Source organism: Hyperolius riggenbachi, chromosome 1, assembly GCF_040937935.1.
Source record: "Hyperolius riggenbachi isolate aHypRig1 chromosome 1, aHypRig1.pri, whole genome shotgun sequence".
Classification (NCBI taxonomy): Eukaryota; Metazoa; Chordata; class Amphibia; order Anura; family Hyperoliidae; genus Hyperolius; species Hyperolius riggenbachi.
This window is the reverse complement of record NC_090646.1, coordinates 689,633,712-689,653,842: the sequence shown is the minus strand read 5'-3', so window position 1 is coordinate 689,653,842 and position 20,131 is coordinate 689,633,712. Positions and strand designations below refer to the sequence as shown.

General features: G+C 52.2%; 1 protein-coding gene across 1 annotated transcript in view; it reads left to right on the top strand.

The window, feature by feature from the left end:
* Positions 1 to 20,131, top strand: part of LOC137544736 (uncharacterized) — a 241,526-nt gene that overhangs the window by 37,189 nt on the left and 184,206 nt on the right. Inside the window, exon 2 of the mRNA XM_068265829.1 lies at positions 7,258 to 7,350. Coding sequence (XP_068121930.1) covers positions 7,258 to 7,350 — 93 coding nt within the window. The remainder of the gene's footprint in view (positions 1 to 7,257; positions 7,351 to 20,131) is intronic.

Sequence of the window (20,131 nt, the reverse complement as noted above, 5' to 3'; positions counted from 1 at the left end):
TACACCAGCGCACTTTTGTGCATGGGCAGTATGGAGCCACTTGTATTCGGAAGCACTCAGGGGCAGAAGTACTTCTGGACCTTTCAGGAATCCCCCCCCTTAAAAATCCTGTGTAAGAATGGCAGCAGTTTAAATATTCCCCTTTAAAACCAATAGGTTAATTTTGGTTGGCTGTTATAGGCTCCACCCACTTTCCTGAATATTAATCCCAGTCACCCAGTGACCAAGTGTACCAAGTTTGAGAACCCTATCAATAAAAGTGTAAGAATGGCTGCAGTTTATATTTTCCCATTAAAAATGAATGGCTGAAATTTGATTGGCTGTTTTATGCTCCGCCCACTTTTCCTGAATTTGTAACTTCAGTCACCAAGTGACCAACTGTGCCAAGTGTGGGGACTCTGGCTTGATTACTGTGAGAATGGCAGCTTTTTCCATTTTTTCCATTGACATGAATGGGTGAAATCTGATTGGGTGTTTGTAGCTCCGCCCAGGTGTGCAGGGGGGACGCGAGACCCCAGAACCTATCATCCCAGATAGTAAGGGATCTGCATACCAAGTTTCGTTCCTATCAGTAGAGGCGTTTTCGTCGTGCTCGCCACACCGCACCGCACCAAAAAAACCCCACAGTGTTCCATGTCTGGCCACCCGCAGGAAGTGATGCGCGCTTGCTGTCACATCCTGCTTCGGGGTAGGCGGAAGTGCACAGTAATGTGAAAACACGCTTCCTCACATATGTGCCGTGACATCGCAACGTCAACTTTTTAAAAAACCTGCATCACCATAAACTAAGCAGACTTCCGGGCCGACGCAGATCGCTGCAGGTCACCGCAGATCCCGCACCGTAACGTAGTTCTGCGCTAGCCTTAGATTTGGTACTTCCGCAATGTGGGGAATGTGATCCTTCCCGCAGGGTTACATCAGGCTGCGGTAGCACTGGGCCACACCGCGCGTTTCTTTTCTGTTTTATTCCCTTTTATCTTGATCAGCAAATGTCTTGTTGTGTATCTGTCATTCTTCCTCTTGGTTTTGTAAATATTATTATTTTTGTATATCTTCTTTCTTCATTTTTTCACCTTTCAGAATATTAGTTAGTCTTCTGTGCAGTAAGCAGAGAACTGACGTCTCCTAGAGAGTAGAGATGGCTCGAACCTCCGATTTTCGTGAATCTCAAATGTGAACTTCCGCAAAAGTTAGGTTTTGTGTAGTGACGGCCGTGCTGGACTGGTGCGCACCATGGCCAGAGTGTAGGCCGTGGCGGTTTTCAAGCCCATATGGTCGCCGGGCTGTGGTAGCTCAATGACAGAACAGTGACTGTCCAGCTGATCGACTTTGGTCTGTCCACAATGAAGCAACGACCTTATTATTTTTGGTGTGCCACCCCCACCCGAGACACTCATATAGCCGTCCGTCATTGCTTCATTGTGATACGCAAGCCCCTTCACCGCGGCAAGGTAATGATCACAAAAAGGAATGGGCACACGTACATGCCTTTTATTTTGTTGTTGCAGCCACCCGCAGTGCAGCCAGAATAATTAGGCACGCATGTACACGCACCAGAAAAATTATTATAGCGGCCGCTGCTAGCAGCTGAATTAAAAAATTCAGGAATCTGCCTGGAGTCCTGGACCCTGTTGGTGGTGGCGGAGAAGGCAGTTAAGCGGCCTGCGGGCAGATGTGCTGTGTGGGGAGCGACTTAGTCTTGGGGCAGGCAGTCACACTGCATGCAGGCAGAGATGCTGTGTGGGGACTGACTTAGTCTTGGGGCAGGCAGTCACACGGTGTGCGGGCAGAGGTGCTGTGTGTGGGGAGCGACTTAGTCTTGGGGCAGGCAGTCACACTGCATGCAGGCAGAGATGCTGTGTGGGGACTGACTTAGTATTTGGGCAGCCAGTCACACAGCGTGCAGGCAGAGATGCTGTGTGTGTGGGGACTGACTTAGTCTTGGGGCGGGCAGTAGCCCTCCGGGATCCATGCCTCATTCATTTTGATAAAGGTGAGGTACTGAACACTTTGACTTAAGCAGGCCATACACTGGCTCGATTCACGGCCGTTTCGACAGCAGATCCGATCCTGGGATCGGATCTGCTGCCAATCGCTTGCGCTAAACGCACCCGCTGATCCGATTCCCTCCCGAAATCGGATCGGACCGTCGATCGCGCCGTGCGGGAAATTACCCTCGATCGCCCGGCGGTAGGAGCGCGTCGCTTGCGGCGTACGATTCGGGCCCGATCCGAGCATGTATACATTACCTGAAGCTGGCTCCGGGGTCCTCTTCTCCTCGCTGCACCGCATTTCCGCATGTCCCAGTGTACGCTTATACTTCCTGTGTCACTCCGGTGACCAGGAAGTTGAAATAGAGGGCGCTCTATTTGAACTTCCTGGTCACGGAGTAACACAGGAAGCGCCGGGATGGAGCAAGAACAGCGGTGCGGTGCAGTGCGGAGAAGACGCCCGGGAGCCAGCCTCAGGTAATGTATACGGGGGGGGGGGGGGGGGGGGGAGCGGCGGCAGGAGCAGCTGAACAGATTGTGATCGGTTTCAGGCTGAAATCGATTCACAATCTGTTTGCAGTAAAGGCAGCCATACGATCCCTATCTGATCAGATTCGATCAGATAGGGATCTGTCAGCTGGTCGATCTAATGGCACATCGACCAGTGTATGGCCACCTTTAGACGACTTCTCAGTGACAATGCCTCCAGCTGCGCTGAAGGTCCTTTCTGACAGGACGCTTGAGGCAGGGCAAGATAGAAGTTGGATGGCGAATTGGGACAGCTCTGGCCACAGGTCAAGCCTGCGCACCCAGTAGTCCAAGGGTTCATCACTGCTTACAGTGTCTACATCCGCAATTAAGGTCAGGTAGTGGGCTACCTGCCGGTCGAGGCATTGGTAAAGGGTGGATCCAGAAGGGCTAAGGCGAGGCATTGGGCTAGAATGTCCGCATGTCTGACATGAGATCGCTAGAGCGTCCTGTCCTTGCCTGCGTGGACATGGGAGGAGGAGGAAGATTACTGGCAGTGGCACCTTTATTCCATTGTGCTGTGGCATTACCCTTAAACACACTGTAAAGCATAGTTGCCAGCTTGTTCTGCAAGTTCTGCATCCTTTCTGCCTTCAGGTGAGTTGGTAACATGTCCGCCACTCTGTGCCTATACTGAGGGTCTAGTAGCGGGTCCCTCAACAGGCTGGATAGCATGAAAGCCGCCATCTGCACAAATTTGGATCCAGATGTACTATCCATCTCCTCTTGCTCAGTGATGTCAGGTAAGTTCTCCTCCTCCCCCCCAGCCACGAAGAATACCACGGGAAAGTTGAGCAGCACAAGCCCCCCTGCAACGCCTGCTGTGGTTGTTCTTCCGCCTCCTCCTCCAAAAAAAACACCTTCCTCATCATCTGACTCCTCTTCCCCACACGACTCTTCCTCCTCCTCCCTTCTCTGTGCTGCCGAGGTGTTGAGGAAACATCTGGTTCTGAGAATTGATCCCACAACTCTTCCTCCTGTTCATGTTCATGCTCCTCCACAGCTTGATCCATCACTCTACGCACGGCACACTCCAGGAAGAAAGCATATGGGATCAAGTCGCTGATGGTGCCTTCACTGCAACTCACCAGTTTATCACCTCCTCAAACGGCCGCATGAGCCTGCAGGCATTTCACATGAGTGTCCAGTACTTCGGCCAGAACATCCCCATCTCCCCAGAGTGTGTCCTTCTACTGTAGTTGTAGAGATACTGGTTGACGGCTTTCTCCTGTTGTAGCAGGTGGTCAAACATAAGGAGGGTTGAATACCAGCGAGTCTGGCTATTCTGCCACTGTTTGTTAAGAGCAGCCAGGAGAGCTGCTCCAGTGTGACTCTCCGCTTTGAGGCAAGACATGTCTAAGATGACGTGACACCGTATTACCTGGCATGCAGCATAGGCCCTGGGGAGCTGGGGCTGTGTAGCTGGAGAGGAGATCGCAGCACCAGTAGAGTTTACTGCCACTCAGCCAAGGAGGAGGAGGAGGACGACAGTGAAGAAGATGTAGCAGGAGGAGGTGGGGAGGTGGCAGGAGGCCTGCCTGCAAGCCGTGGAGGTGTCACAACTAGGTCCGCTGCACAGCCACGTACTCCCTGCTTGGAAGCTGTCACCAGGTTGACCCAATGGGCTGTGTAAGTAATGTACTTGCCCTGACCGTGCTTGGCAGACCAGGCATCCGTGGTCAGATGGACCCTTGACCCAACGCTGTGTGCCAGAGATGACACCACTTGTCTTTCAACTTCACGGTACAGTTTGGGTATCGCCTTTTTTGAGGAATACTTGCTGCCTGGTATCTTCCACTGCGGTGTCCCAATGGCCACACATTTTCGGAAGGCCTCAGAATCCACCAGCTGGTATGGTAACAGCTGCCGAGCTAACAGCTCCGCCAAGCCAGCTGTCAGACGCTGGGCTAGGGGGTGACTGGCAGACATTGGCTTCTTCCGCTCAAAGATTTCCTTCACGGACACCTGACTGCTGCTGTGGGCAGAGGAGCAGGAAGCGCTCAAGGTGAGAGGCGGAGTGGAGGAGGGTGGCTGTGATTGGGAAGGTGGAATGGAGAAAGCGGCTGAAGATGATGCACCTGAAGGAGGAAGAGGAGAAGGAGGGTGGCTTGTCTTTTGGGTGCTGCTTTTCCTCAGGTGTTCTTTGCCATTGCAGTTTGTGCCTTTTCTCCATGTGCCTTCATAAGGCAGTTGTCTCTATGTGGGTGTTGGCCTTTCCACGGCTCAATTTTTGGAGGCAGAGAGAACAGATGGCATTGCTCTGATTTGAGGCACACACACACACACATTTTTCCAAACCGCTGAGCCCCCCGGGGGTGATGGCACTACGGTGGCGTCAGCAGCTGACGTTGAAGGGCATGTTGGCTGGCTGTTCATAGGTGGCGATACATGGCACCGGACACTGCCACCAGCTGTTTCTGATGACACGCTCCCCCTGCTTCTTTCAGGAACTCGTCTCCTCTTACTCCTCTCTGACTCCCCCTCTAAACTGTCCCCCTGTTCTTCTCCTCTATTGGGAACCCACGTGACATCCGTATCATCATAATCATCATCATCATAATCATCCTCTCCAGCTTCGCTTGCCTCAGACACCTCCAAAACGGCACCAACAGCAGGTACTTAATCATCCTCCTCCTCACACTTTACCTCCATAGTGACACCTAACTCAGACATATGAGGTGGTGTAACTTGCTTAGCGCCTTCATCTTGCTGTAACAATAATGGCTGTGAATCAGTTAATTCCCCACCAAATAACTCCTGCGAAGTGTCCAATGCAGCAGACGTGGTGCTTGTAGTAGTGCTGGCGGCTGCGGAAGATGAGGTGTTCTGTGTTAAATAATCAACCACGTCCTGACAATCTTGGGAGTTGATGGGACGTGCCTTTTTCTGAGCACTGTACTTTGGTCCAGGGCCGCACGAAATCACATCAGCACAACCTTGAACAGACCTGCCGGGAGGCCTGCCTCTGACTCTGCCTCTTGTTTTGACCATATCGGGGGGGGGGGGGGATGAAGTGAAAGGTATGCACTGACTTGACTAATACAATGTGCAGTCACACAGGTGCAGTGAAAGGTATGAAGTGACTGGTATTACAATACAATGTGCAGGTGTCACACAGGTGCAGTTAACTGGTATGCAAGGACTGGTATATTAAACAGCATGCAGTCACACAGGTGCTGTGAACAATTATGCAATGACTAGTATTACAAATGTGCATCTATCACACACACAGGTGCCGTGAACAAGTATGCAGTGACTGGTATACAATATAACACTAAGTGCGGTCACGTAGGTGCACTGAACAGGTATGCAGTGACTGGTATCAATACAATGTGCAGCTGTCACACACACAGGTACCGTGAACAGGTGCGGTGACTGGTATATAACACTGCGTGCACTCACGTAGGTAGGTGCACTGAACAGGTAGGTATGCAGTGAATGGTATTACAAATGTGCAGCTGTCACACACACAGGGACCGCGAATAGGTGTGGTGACTGGTGGTCTGCTATAACACTGCGTGCGCTGACATAGGTAGGTAGGTGCACTGAACACAGGTATGCAGTGATTGTTATTACAAATGTGCAGCTGTCACACACACAGGTAGTCACTGAATGTGCTGGGCCTGGCAGTGGCACAGTAGGAATTACCAAGGGCCAGCAGCTGCGACTGACTGACAGGGCTGTATATACAACACAAGTGTTTGTGGGACACACAAAAGAAAAAAAAATAGATCACAAGAACAACATTAGCTCTCAAAAGAGCTGTTGAGGGGTGCTTTTTAGCAATAAGTATCAGCAAGGAGCAAGCTAACAAGCCTAACAAGAGCCTAACTAAGCTTTCCCTATGTCTACTGCAGGTTCCTCTCCCTTCTCTAATTACTGCAGCCACACGAGTGAGTGAAATGGCCGACACTGCCTGCCTTTTATAAGGGGGGGGGGGGGCCTCCAGGAGGGAGTGTAGCCTGATTGGATACCCTGTGTCTGCTGACTGTGATGTAGAGGGTCAAAGTTGACACTAATGATGTAGTATAGGGGGCGGGTTGAACTCGCATATAGTTCGCGGTTCACCGCGAACGCGAATCAGTGAAGTTTGCACAAATCGGTTTGCCGACGAACCGTTTAGGCCATCTCTACTAGAGAGAGACTGCAGTGTATTGTGTTACAGATCAGTGACGCATTGTATACTCAGATTGTTCATTGCTACCAGGTGAGATTGCATTGTGTGTGTGGCATTCCCGTAGTTTGGCCTAAAGCTCGCGGCTGACCCAAGATACATAAATGCCAGCCTGAGTGTGAGCCGCTCCACAGCAGTGCATGCAACTGTCATAACTGTCATAGACAGGTACAGATCACCTTCGGGACAGGAATCTGTGTTTGTATGGTATCTAGCAGTATCGTTGTGGATGACCACAGTATGATGTGGTGACTGAGTCGTGCATAGTGTGGTTGAGGGCAACAGCCTCGTTTTATCTTGAATAAGCTGATCCTCCTCTTGATTTGGTCACAACCACCAGGACCTGCCTCTGAAGGCATGCTGTGGGGTCGGTTCCTGACCGACAGTACTGTGCCTTCGACAGACTACCATAAGAAATATCCTGTATAGAGGAGGCTGCACAGATCACACTATATGCTTCATGCATGTCTCGGCATTGTGAGAGAAGACATTAAAGATTGTGTATGGATTATAGATTCCTTACCACATATTTGTCCCCTAACTGATTTCATCCTCTCTTCTCAGATACATGTGGTCCACTACTCCTCCATATATCAGACTCTCGATGAGGCAGTGTCCAAACCTGGAGGCTTGGCAGTCCTGGCAGCCTTCATACAGGTAGGTGGCCATGATCCTGTACAGAGTTTCTGAAAACCTTCATACAAGAATATACCTATGTAATGAGCTTCTGGCAGCTTTTGTACCGATAGGTGCTCATGGCCCTGCCCTGAGGATCTGGAAGGCTTCTTTCATACACATAGGTGGCCAACTGGCCATGGTCCTGCCCTAAAGATCTGGGAGGCTTCATTCATACAGATAGGTGGCCATGGTCCTGCCCTGAGGATCTGGCAGCCTTCATTCATACAGATAGAAGGTCATGGTCCTGCCCTGAGGATCTGGCAGCCTTCATTCATACAGATAGGTGGCCATGATCCTGTCCTGAGGATCTGGGAGGCTTCATTCATACAGATAGGTGGCCATGGTCCTGCTCTAAGGATCTGGGAGGCTTCATTCATACAGATAGAAGGTCATGGTCCTTCCCTGAGGATCTGGCAGTCTTCATTCATACAGATAGGTGGCCATGGTCCTGCTCTAAGGATCTGGGAGGCTTCATTCATACAGATAGGTGGCCATGGTCCTGCCCTGAGGATCTGGGAGGTTTCATTCATACAGATAGGTGGCCATGGTCCTGCCCTGAGGATCTGACAGCCTTCATTCATACAGATAGGTGGCCATGGTCCTGCCCTGAGGATCTGGGAGCCTTCATTCATACAGATAGGTGGCCATGGTCCTGCCCTGAGGATCTGGGAGGCTTCATTCATACAGAAAGGTGGCCATGGTCCTGCCCTGAGGATCTGGGAGGCTTCATTCATACACATAGGTGGTCATGGTCCTGCCCTGAGGATCTGGTAGCCTTCATTCATATAGATAGGTGGCCATGGTCCTGCCCTGAGGATCTGGGAGCCTTCATTCATACACATAGGTGGTCATGGCCATGCCCTGAGGATCTGGCAGCCTTCATTCATACAGATAGGTGGTCATGGTCCTGCCCTGAGCATCTGGCAGCCTTCATTCATATAGATAGGTGGCCATGGTCCTGCCTTGAGGATCTGGGAGGCTTCATTCATACAGATAGGTGGCCATGGTCCTGCCCTGAGGATCTGGGAGGCTTCATTCATACAGATAGGTGGCCATGATCCTGCCCTGAGGATCTGGGAGGCTTCATTCATACAGATAGTTGGCCATGGTCCTGCCCTGAGGATCTGGAAGCCTTCATTCATACAGATAGGTGGCCATGGTCCTGCCCTGAGGATCTGACAGCCTTCAGTCATACAGATAGGTGGTCATGGTTCTGCCCTGAGGATCTGGGAGGCTTCAGTCATACAGATAGGTGGCCATCGTCCTGCCCTGAGGATCTGGGAGGCTTCAGTCATACAGATAGGTGGTCATGGTCCTGCCCTGAGGATCTGGGAGGCTTCATTCATACAGATAGGTGGCCATGGTCCTGCCCTGAGGTTCTGGGAGGCTTCAGTCATACAGATAGGTGGTCATGGTCCTGCCCTGAGGATCTGGGAGGCTTCATTCATACAGATAAGTGGCCATGGTCCTGCCCTGAGGTTCTGGGAGGCTTCATTCATACAGATAGGTGGCCATGGTCCTGCCCTGAGGATCTGGGAGGCTTCATTCATACAGATAAGGGGCCACGGTCCTCCCCTGAGGATCTGGGAGCCTTCATGCATACAGATAAGTGGCCACGGTCCTGCCCTGAGGATCTGGGAGACTTCATTCATTAAGATAGGTGGCCATGGTCCTGTCATGAGGTTCTGGGAGGCTTCATTTATACAAATAGGTGGCCATGGTCCTCCCCCAAGGATCTGGGAGGTTTTATTCATACAGATAGGTGGCCATGGACCTGCCCTGAGGATCTGGCAGCCTTCATTCATACAGATAGATGGCCATGGTCCTGCTCTGAGGATCTGGGAGGCTTCATTCATACAGATAGGTGGCCATGGTCCTGTCCTGAGGATCTGGCTGCCTTCATTCATACAGATAGGTGGTCATGGTCCTGCCCTGAGGATCTGGGAGGCTTCATTCATACAGATAGGTGGCCATGGTCCTGCCCTGAGGATCTGGCAGCCTTCATTCATACAGATAGGTGGCCATGGACCTGCCCTGAGGATCTGGCAGCCTTCATTCATACAGATAGGTGGCCATGGACCTGCCCTGAGGATCTGGCAGCCTTCATTCATACAGATAGGTGGCCATGGTCCTGCCCTGAGGATCTGGGAGGCTTCATTCATACAGATAGGTGGCCATGGTCCTGTCCTGAGGATCTGACAGCCTTCATTCATACAGATAGGTGGCCATGGTCATGCCCTGAGGATCTGGGAGGCTTTATTCATACAGATAGGTGGTCATGGATCTGCCCCGAGGATCTGGCAGCCTTCATTTATACAGAGAGGGTGCCATGGTCCTGCCCTGAGGATCTGGGAGGCTTCATTCATACAGATAGGTGGCCATGGTCCTGCCCTGAGGATCTGGGAGGCTTCATTCATACAGATAGGTGGTCATGGACCTGCCCTGAGGATCTGGGAGCCTTCATTCATATAGATAGGTGGCCATGGTCCTGCCCTGAGGATCTGGGAGCCTTCATTCATACAGAAAGGTGGCCATGGTCCTGTCTGTCCCGAGGATCTGGAAGCCTTCATTCATACAGATAGGTGGTCATGGTCATGCCCTGAGGATCTGGCAGCCTTCATTCATATAGATAGGAGGTCATGGCCCTGCCCTGAGGATCTGGGAGCCTTCATTCATACAGAAAGGTGGCCATGGTCCTGCCCTGAGGATCTGGGAGGCTTTATTCATACAGATAGGTGGCCATGGTCCTTTCTGTCCTGAGGATCTGGAAGCCTTCATTCATACAGATAGGTGGTCATGGCCATGCCCTGAGGATCTGGCAGCCATCATTGGTACAGATAGGTGGTCATGGTCCTGTCCTGAGGATCTGGCAGCCTTCATTCATATAGATAGGTTGCCATGGTCCTGCCTTGAGGATCTGGGAGCCTTCATTCATACAGATAGATGGCCATGGTCCTGCCCTGAGGATCTGGCTGCCTTCATTCATACAGATAGGTGGCCATGGTCCTGCCCTGAGGATCTGGCAGTCTTCATTGGTACAGATAGGTGGTCATGGTCCTGCCCTGAGGATCTGGCAGCCTTCATTCACACAGATAGGTGGCCATGGTCCTGCCCTGAGGATCTGGCAGTCTTCATTCATACAGATAGGTGGTCATGGCCCTGCCCTGAGGATCTGGGAGGTTTCATTCATACAGATAGGTGGTCATGGCCATGCCCTGAGGATCTGGCAGCCATCATTGGTACAGATAGGTGGTCATGGTCCTTCCCTGAGGATCTGGCAGCCTTCATTCATACAGATAGGTGGTCATGGTCCTGCCCTGAGCATCTGGCAGCCTTCATTCATATAGATAGGTGGCCATGGTCCTGCCTTGAGGATCTGGGAGGCTTCAGTCATACAGATAGGTGGTCATGGTCCTGCCCTGAGGATCTGGGAGGCTTCAGTCATACAGATAGGTGGTCATGGTCCTGCCCTGAGGATCTGACAGCCTTCATTCATACAGATAGGTGGCCATGGTCCTGCCCTGAGGATCTGGGAGGCTTCATTCATACAGATAGGTGGTCATGGTCCTGCCCTGAGGATCTGACAGCCTTCATTCATACAGATAGGTGGCCATGGTCCTGCCCTGAGGATCTGGGAGGCTTCATTCATACAGATAGGTGGCCATGGTCCTGCCCTGAGGATCTGGCAGTCTTCATTCATACAGATAGGTGGCCATGGTCCTGCCCTGAGGATCTAGGAGGCTTCATTCATACAGATAAGTGGCCACGGTCCTGCCCTGAGGATCTGGGAGACTTCATTCATACAGATAGGTGGCCATGGTCCTGTCATGAGGTTCTGGGAGGCTTCATTTATACAGATAGGTGGCCATGGTCCTCCCCCAAGGATCTGGCAGTCTTCATTTATACATATAGGTGGCCATGGACCTGCCCTGAGGATCTGGCTGCCTTCATTCATACAGATAGGTGGTCATGGTCCTGCCCTGAGGATCTGGGAGGCATCATTCATACAGATAGGTGGCCATGGTCATGACCTGAGGATCTGGCAGCCTTCATTCATACAGATAGGTGGCCATGGTCCTGCCCTGAGGATCTGGGAGGCTTCATTCATACAGATAGGTGGTCATGGTCCTGTCCTGATGATCTGACAGCCTTCATTCATACAGATAGGTGGCCATGTTCCTGCCCTGAGGATCTGGGAGGCTTCATTCATACAGATAGGTGGCCATGGTCCTGCCCTGAGGATCTGACAGCCTTCATTCATACAGATAGGTGGTCATGGATCTGCCCTGAGGATGTGGCAGCCTTCATTCATACAGATAGGTGGCCATGGTCCTGCCCTGAGGATCTGACAGCCTTCATTCATACAGATAGGTGGTCATGGTCCTGCCCTGAGGATCTGGCTGCCTTCATTCATACAGATAGGTGGCCATGGTCCTGCCCTGAGGATCTGACAGCCTTCATTCATACAGATAGGTGGCCATGGACCTGCCCTGAGGATCTGGGAGGCTTTATTCATACAGATAGGTGGCCATGGTCCTGCCCTGAGGATCTGGGAGCCTTAATTTATACAGATAGGTGGCCATGGTCCTGCCCTGAGGATCTGACAGCCTTCATTCATACAGATAGGTGGTCATGGTCCTGCCCTGAGGATCTGACAGCCTTCATTCATACAGATAGGTGGCCATGATCCTGCTCTAAGGATCTGGCAGCCTTCATTCATACAGATAGGTGGCCATGGTCCTGCCCTGAGGATCTGGGAGGCTTCATTCATACAGATAGGTGGCCATGGTCCTTCCCTGAGGATCTGGGAGGCTTTATTCATACAGATAGGTGGCCATGGTCCTGCCCTGAGGATCTGGGAGGCTTCATTCATACAGATAGGTGGCCATGGTCCTGCCCTGAGGATCTGGCAGTCTTCATTCATACAGATAGGTGGCCATGGTCCTGCCCTGAGGATCTGGGATGCTTCATTCATACAGATAGGTGGCCATGGTCCTGCTCTAAGGATCTGGCAGCCTTCATTCATACAGATAGAAGGTCATGGTCCTGCCCTGAGGATCTGGGAGGCTTTATTCATACAGATAGGTGGCCATGGTCCTGCCCTGAGGATCTAGCAGCCTTCATTCATACAGATAGGTGGCCATGGTCCTGCCCTGAGGATCTGGCAGCCTTCATTCATACAGGTAGGTGGCCATGGTCCTGCCCTGAGGATCTGGGAGGTTTCATTCATACAGATAGGTGGCCATGGTCCTGCCCTGAGGATCTGGGAGGTTTCATTCATACAGATAGGTGGCCATGGTCCTGCCCTGAGGATCTGGCAGCCTTCATTCATACAGATAGAAGGTCATGGTCCTGCCCTGAGGATCTGGCAGCCTTCATTCATACAGATAGGTGGCCATGGTCATGCCCTGAGGATCTGGCAGCCTTCATTCATACAGATAGGTGGTCATGGTCCTGCCCTGAGGATCTGGCAGCCTTCATTCATACAGATAGGTGGCCATAGTCCTGTCCTGAGGATCTGGGAGGCTTCATTCATACAGATAGGTGGTCATGGTCCTGCCCTGAGGATCTGGGAGGCTTCATTCATACAGATAGGTGGCCATGGTCCTGCCCTGAGGATCTGGGAGGCTTCATTCATACAGATAGGTGGCCATGGTCCTGCCCTGAGGATCTGGGAGGCTTCATTCATACAGATAGGTGGCCATGGTCCTGCCCTGAGGATCTGGGAGGCTTTATTCATACAGATAGGTGGCCATGGTCCTGCCCTGAGGATCTGGGAGGCTTCATTCATACAGATAGGTGGCCATGGTCCTGCCCTGAGCATCTGGCAGCCTTCATTCATATAGATAGGTGGCCATGGTCCTGCCTTGAGGATCTGGGAGGCTTCATTCATACAGATAGGTGGCCATGGTCCTACCCTGAGGATCTGGGAGGCTTCATTCATGCAGATAGGTGGCCATGGTCCTGCCCTGAGGATCTGGCAGCCTTCATTCATACAGATAGGTGGCCATGGTCCTGCCCTGAGGATCTGACAGCCTTCATTCATACAGATAGGTGGCCATGGACCTGCCCTGAGGATCTGGGAGGCTTTATTCATACAGATAGGTGGCCATGGTCCTGCCCTGAGGATCTGGGAGCCTTAATTTATACAGATAGGTGGCCATGGTCCTGCCCTGAGGATCTGACAGCCTTCATTCATACAGATAGGTGGTCATGGTCCTGCCCTGAGGATCTGACAGCCTTCATTCATACAGATAGGTGGCCATGGTCCTGCTCTAAGGATCTGGCAGCCTTCATTCATACAGATAGGTGGCCATGGTCCTGCCCTGAGGATCTGGGAGGCTTCATTCATACAGATAGGTGGCCATGGTCCTTCCCTGAGGATCTGGGAGGCTTTATTCATACAGATAGGTGGCCATGGTCCTGCCCTGAGGATCTGGGAGGCTTCATTTATACAGATAGGTGGCCATGGTCCTGCCCTGAGGATCTGGCAGTCTTCATTCATACAGATAGGTGGCCATGGTCCTGCCCTGAGGATCTGGGATGCTTCATTCATACAGATAGGTGGCCATGGTCCTGCTCTAAGGATCTGGCAGCCTTCATTCATACAGATAGGTCATGGTCCTGCCCTGAGGATCTGGGAGGCTTCATTCATACAGATAGGTGGCCATGGTCCTGCCCTGAGGATCTAGCAGCCTTCATTCATACAGATAGGTGGCCATGGTCCTGCCCTGAGGATCTGGCAGCCTTCATTCATACAGGTAGGTGGCCATGGTCCTGCCCTGAGGATCTGGGAGGTTTCATTCATACAGATAGGTGGCCATGGTCCTGCCCTGAGGATCTGGGAGGTTTCATTCATACAGATAGGTGGCCATGGTCCTGCCCTGAGGATCTGGCAGCCTTTATTCATACAGATAGGTGGCCATGGACCTGTCCTGAGGTTCTGGGAGGCTTCATTCATACAGATAGGTGGCCATGGTCCTGCCCTGAGGATCTGGGAGCCTTCATTCATACAGATAGGTGGTCATGGTCCTGCCCTGAGGATCTGGCAGCCGTCATTCATACAGATAGGTGGCCATGGTCCTGCACTGAGGATCTGGCAGCCTTCATTCATACAGATAGGTGGCCATGGTCCTGTCCTGAGGTTCTGGGAGGCTTCATTCATACAGATAGGTGGCCATGGTCATGCCCTGAGGATCTGGCAGCCTTTATTCATACAGATAGGTGGCCATGGTCCTGCCCTGAGGATCTGGGAGGCTTCAGTCATACAGATAGGTGGCCATGGTCCTGCCCTGAGGATCTGGCAGTCTTCATTCATACAGATAGAAGGTCATGGTCCTGCCCTGAGGATCTGGCAGCCTTCATTCATACAGATAGGTGGCCATGGTCATGCCCTGAGGATCTGGCAGCCTTCATTCATACAGATAGGTGGTCATGGTCCTGCCCTGAGGATCTGGCAGCCTTCATTCATACAGATAGGTGGCCATAGTCCTGTCCTGAGGATCTGGGAGGCTTCATTCATACAGATAGGTGGCCATGGTCCTGCCCTGAGGATCTGGGAGGCTTCATTCATACAGATAGGTGGCCATGGTCCTGCCCTGAGGATCTGGGAGGCTTCATTCATACAGATAGGTGGCCATGGTCCTGCCCTGAGGATCTGGGAGGCTTCATTCATACAGATAGGTGGCCATGGTCCTGCCCTGAGGATCTGGGAGGCTTTATTCATACAGATAGGTGGCCATGGTCCTGCCTTGAGGATCTGGGAGGCTTCATTCGTACAGATAGGTGGCCATGGTCCTACCCTGAGGATCTGGGAGGCTTCATTCATGCAGATAGGTGGCCATGGTCCTGCCCTGAGGATCTGGCAGCCTTCATTCATACAGATAGGTGGCCATGGTCCTGCCCTGAGGATCTGGGAGGCTTCAGTCATACAGATAGGTGGTCATGGTCCTGCCCTGAGGATCTGACAGCCTTCATTCATACAGATAGGTGGCCATGGTCCTGCCCTGAGGATCTGACAGCCTTCATTCATACAGATAGGTGGCCATGGTCCTGCCCTGATGATCTGGGAGGCTTCATTCATACAGATAGGTGGCCATGGTCCTGCCCTGAGGATCTGGGAGGCTTCATTCATACAGATAGGTGGCCATGGTCCTGCCCTGAGGTTCTGGGAGGCTTCAGTCATACAGATAGGTGGTCATGGTCCTGCCCTGAGGATCTGGGAGGCTTCATTGCTACAGATAGGTGGCCATGGTCCTGCCCTGAGGATCTGGCAGTCTTCATTCATACAGATAGGTGGCCATGGTCCTGCCCTGAGGATCTGGGAGGCTTCATTCATACAGATAAGTGGCCACGGTCCTGCCCTGAGGATCTGGGAGACTTCATTCATACAGATAGGTGGCCATGGTCCTGTCATGAGGTTCTGGGAGGCTTCATTTATACAGATAGGTGGCCATGGTCCTCCCCCAAGGATCTGGCAGTCTTCATTTATACATATAGGTGGCCATGGACCTGCCCTGAGGATCTGGCTGCCTTCATTCATACAGATAGGTGGTCATGGTCCTGCCCTGAGGATCTGGGAGGCATCATTCATACAGATAGGTGGCCATGGTCATGACCTGAGGATCTGGCAGCCTTCATTCATACAGATAGGTGGCCATGGTCCTGCCCTGAGGATCTGACAGCCTTCATTCATACAGATAGGTGGCCATGGTCCTGCCCTGAGGATCTGGGAGGCTTCATTCATACAGATAGGTGGCCATGGTCCTGCCCTGAGGATCTGGGAGGCTTCATTCATACAGATAGAAGGTCATGGTCCTGCCCTGAGGATCTGGGAGCCTTCATTCATACAGATAGGTGGCCATGGTCCTGCCCTGAGGATCTGGCAGCCTTCATTCATACAGATAGGTAGCCATGGTCCTGCCCTGAGGATCTGGGAGGCTTCATTCATACAGATAGGTGGTCATGGTCCTGTCCTGATGATCTGACAGCCTTCATTCATACAGATAGGTGGCCATGGTCCTGCCCTGAGGATCTGGGAGGCTTCATTCATACAGATAGGTGGCCATGGTCCTGCCCTGAGGATCTGACAGCCTTCATTCATACAGATAGGTGGTCATGGATCTGCCCTGAGGATCTGGCAGCCTTCATTCATACAGATAGGTGGCCATGGTCCTGCCCTGAGGATCTGACAGCCTTCATTCATACAGATAGGTGGTCATGGTCCTGCCCTGAGGATCTGGCTGCCTTCATTCATACAGATAGGTGGCCATGGTCCTGCCCTGAGGATCTGACAGCCTTCATTCATACAGATAGGTGGCCATGGACCTGCCCTGAGGATCTGGGAGGCTTTATTCTTACAGATAGGTGGCCATGGTCCTGCCCTGAGGATCTGGGAGCCTTAATTTATACAGATAGGTGGCCATGGTCCTGCCCTGAGGATCTGACAGCCTTCATTCATACAGATAGGTGGTCATGGTCCTGCCCTGAGGATCTGACAGCCTTCATTCATACAGATAGGTGGCCATGGTCCTGCTCTAAGGATCTGGCAGCCTTCATTCATACAGATAGGTGGCCATGGTCCTGCCCTGAGGATCTGGGAGGCTTCATTCATACAGATAGGTGGCCATGGTCCTTCCCTGAGGATCTGGGAGGCTTTATTCATACAGATAGGTGGCCATGGTCCTGCCCTGAGGATCTGGGAGGCTTCATTCATACAGATAGGTGGCCATGGTCCTGCCCTGAGGATCTGGCAGTCTTCATTCATACAGATAGGTGGCCATGGTCCTGCCCTGAGGATCTGGGATGCTTCATTCATACAGATAGGTGGCCATGGTCCTGCTCTAAGGATCTGGCAGCCTTCATTCATACAGATAGAAGGTCATGGTCCTGCCCTGAGGATCTGGGAGGCTTCATTCATACAGATAGGTGGCCATGGTCCTGCCCTGAGGATCTGGCAGCCTTCATTCATACAGGTAGGTGGCCATGGTCCTGCCCTGAGGATCTGGGAGGTTTCATTCATACAGATAGGTGGCCATGGTCCTGCCCTGAGGATCTGGGAGGTTTCATTCATACAGATAGGTGGCCATGGTCCTGCCCTGAGGATCTGGCAGCCTTTATTCATACAGATAGGTGGTCATGGTCCTGCCCTGAGGATCTGGCAGCCTTCATTCATACAGATAGGTGGCCATGGTCCTGCACTGAGGATCTGGCAGCCTTCATTCATACAGATAGGTGGCCATGGTCCTGTCCTGAGGTTCTGGGAGGCTTCATTCATACAGATAGGTGGCCATGGTCATGCCCTGAAGATCTGGCAGCCTTTATTCATACAGATAGGTGGCCATGGTCCTGCCCTGAGGATCTGGGAGGCTTCAGTCATACAGATAGGTGGCCATGGTCCTGCCCTGAGGATCTGGCAGTCTTCATTCATACAGATAGAAGGTCATGGTCCTGCCCTGAGGATCTGGCAGCCTTCATTCATACAGATAGGTGGCCATGGTCATGCCCTGAGGATCTGGCAGCCTTCATTCATACAGATAGGTGGCCATAGTCCTGTCCTGAGGATCTGGGAGGCTTCATTCATACAGATAGGTGGCCATGGTCCTGCCCTGAGGATCTGGGAGGCTTCATTCATACAGATAGGTGGCCATGGTCCTGCCCTGAGGATCTGGGAGGCTTCATTCATACAGATAGGTGGCCATGGTCCTGCCCTGAGGATCTGGGAGGCTTCATTCATACAGATAGGTGGCCATGGTCCTGCCCTGAGGATCTGGGAGGCTTTATTCATACAGATAGGTGGCCATGGTCCTGCCCTGAGGATCTGGGAGGCTTCATTCATACAGATAGGTGGCCATGGTCCTGCCCTGAGGATCTGGGATGCTTCATTCATACAGATAGGTGGCCACGGTCCTGCCCTGAGGATCTGGGAGACTTCATTCATACAGATAGGTGGCCATGGTCCTGCTCTAAGGAATTTGCAGCCTTCATTCATACAGATAGAAGGTCATGGTCCTGCCCTGAGGATCTGGGAGGCTTCATTCATACAGATAGGTGGCCATGGTCCTGCCCTGAGGATCTGGCAGCCTGCATTCATACAGATAGGTGGCCATGGTCCTGCCCTGAGGATCTGGCAGCCTTCATTCATACAGGTAGGTGGCCATGGTCCTGCCCTGAGGATCTGGGAGGTTTCATTCATACAGATAGGTGGCCATGGTCCTGCCCTGAGGATCTGGGAGGTTTCATTCATACAGATAGGTGGCCATGGTCCTGCCCTGAGGATCTGGCAGCCTTTATTCATACAGATAGGTGGCCATGGACCTGTCCTGAGGTTCTGGGAGGCTTCATTCATACAGATAGGTGGCCATGGTCCTGCCCTGAGGATCTGGGAGCCTTCATTCATACAGATAGGTGGTCATGGTCCTGCCCTGAGGATCTGGCAGCCTTCATTCATACAGATAGGTGGCCATGGTCCTGCACTGAGGATCTGGCAGCCTTCATTCATACAGATAGGTGGCCATGGTCCTGTCCTGAGGTTCTGGGAGGCTTCATTCATACAGATAGGTGGCCATGGTCATGCCCTGAAGATCTGGCAGCCTTTATTCATACAGATAGGTGGCCATGGTCCTGCCCTGAGGATCTGGGAGGCTTCAGTCATACAGATAGGTGGTCATGGTCCTGCCCTGAGGATCTGGCAGTCTTCATTCATACAGATAGAAGGTCATGGTCCTGCCCTGAGGATCTGGCAGCCTTCATTCATACAGATAGGTGGCCATAGTCCTGTCCTGAGGATCTGGGAGGCTTCATTCATACAGATAGGTGGCCATGGTCCTGCCCTGAGGATCTGGGAGGCTTCATTCATACAGATAGGTGGCCATGGTCCTGCCCTGAGGATCTGGGAGGCTTCATTCATACAGATAGGTGGCCATGGTCCTGCCCTGAGGATCTGGGAGGCTTCATTCATACAGATAGGTGGCCATGGTCCTGCCCTGAGGATCTGGGAGGCTTTATTCATACAGATAGGTGGCCATGGTCCTGCCCTGAGGATCTGGGAGGCTTCATTCATACAGATAGGTGGCCATGGTCCTGCCCTGAGGATCTGGGATGCTTCATTCATACAGATAGGTGGCCACGGTCCTGCCCTGAGGATCTGGGAGACTTCATTCATACAGATAGGTGGCCATGGTCCTGTCCTGAGGATCTGGGATGCTTCATTCATACAGATAGGTGGCCACGGTCCTGCCCTGAGGATCTGGGAGACTTCATTCATACAGATAGGTGGCCATGGTCCTGCTCTAAGGAATTTGCAGCCTTCATTCATACAGATAGAAGGTCGTGGTCCTGCCCTGAGGATCTGGGAGGCTTCATTCATACAGATAGGTGGCCATGGTCCTGCCCTGAGGATCTGGCAACCTGCATTCATACAGATAGGTGGCCATGGTCCTGCCCTGAGGATCTGGCAGCCTTCATTCATACAGGTAGGGGGCCATGGTCCTGCCCTGAGGATCTGGGAGGCTTCATTCATACAGATAGGTGGCCATGGTCCTGCCCTGAGGATCTGGGAGGTTTCATTTATACAGATAGGTGGCCATGGTCCTGCCCTGAGGATCTGGCAGCCTTTATTCATACAGATAGGTGGCCATGGTCCTGTCCTGAGGTTCTGGGAGGCTTCATTCATACAGATAGGTGGCCATGGTCATGCCCTGAGGATCTGGCAGCCTTTATTCATACAGATAGGTGGCCATGGTCCTGCCCTGAGGATCTG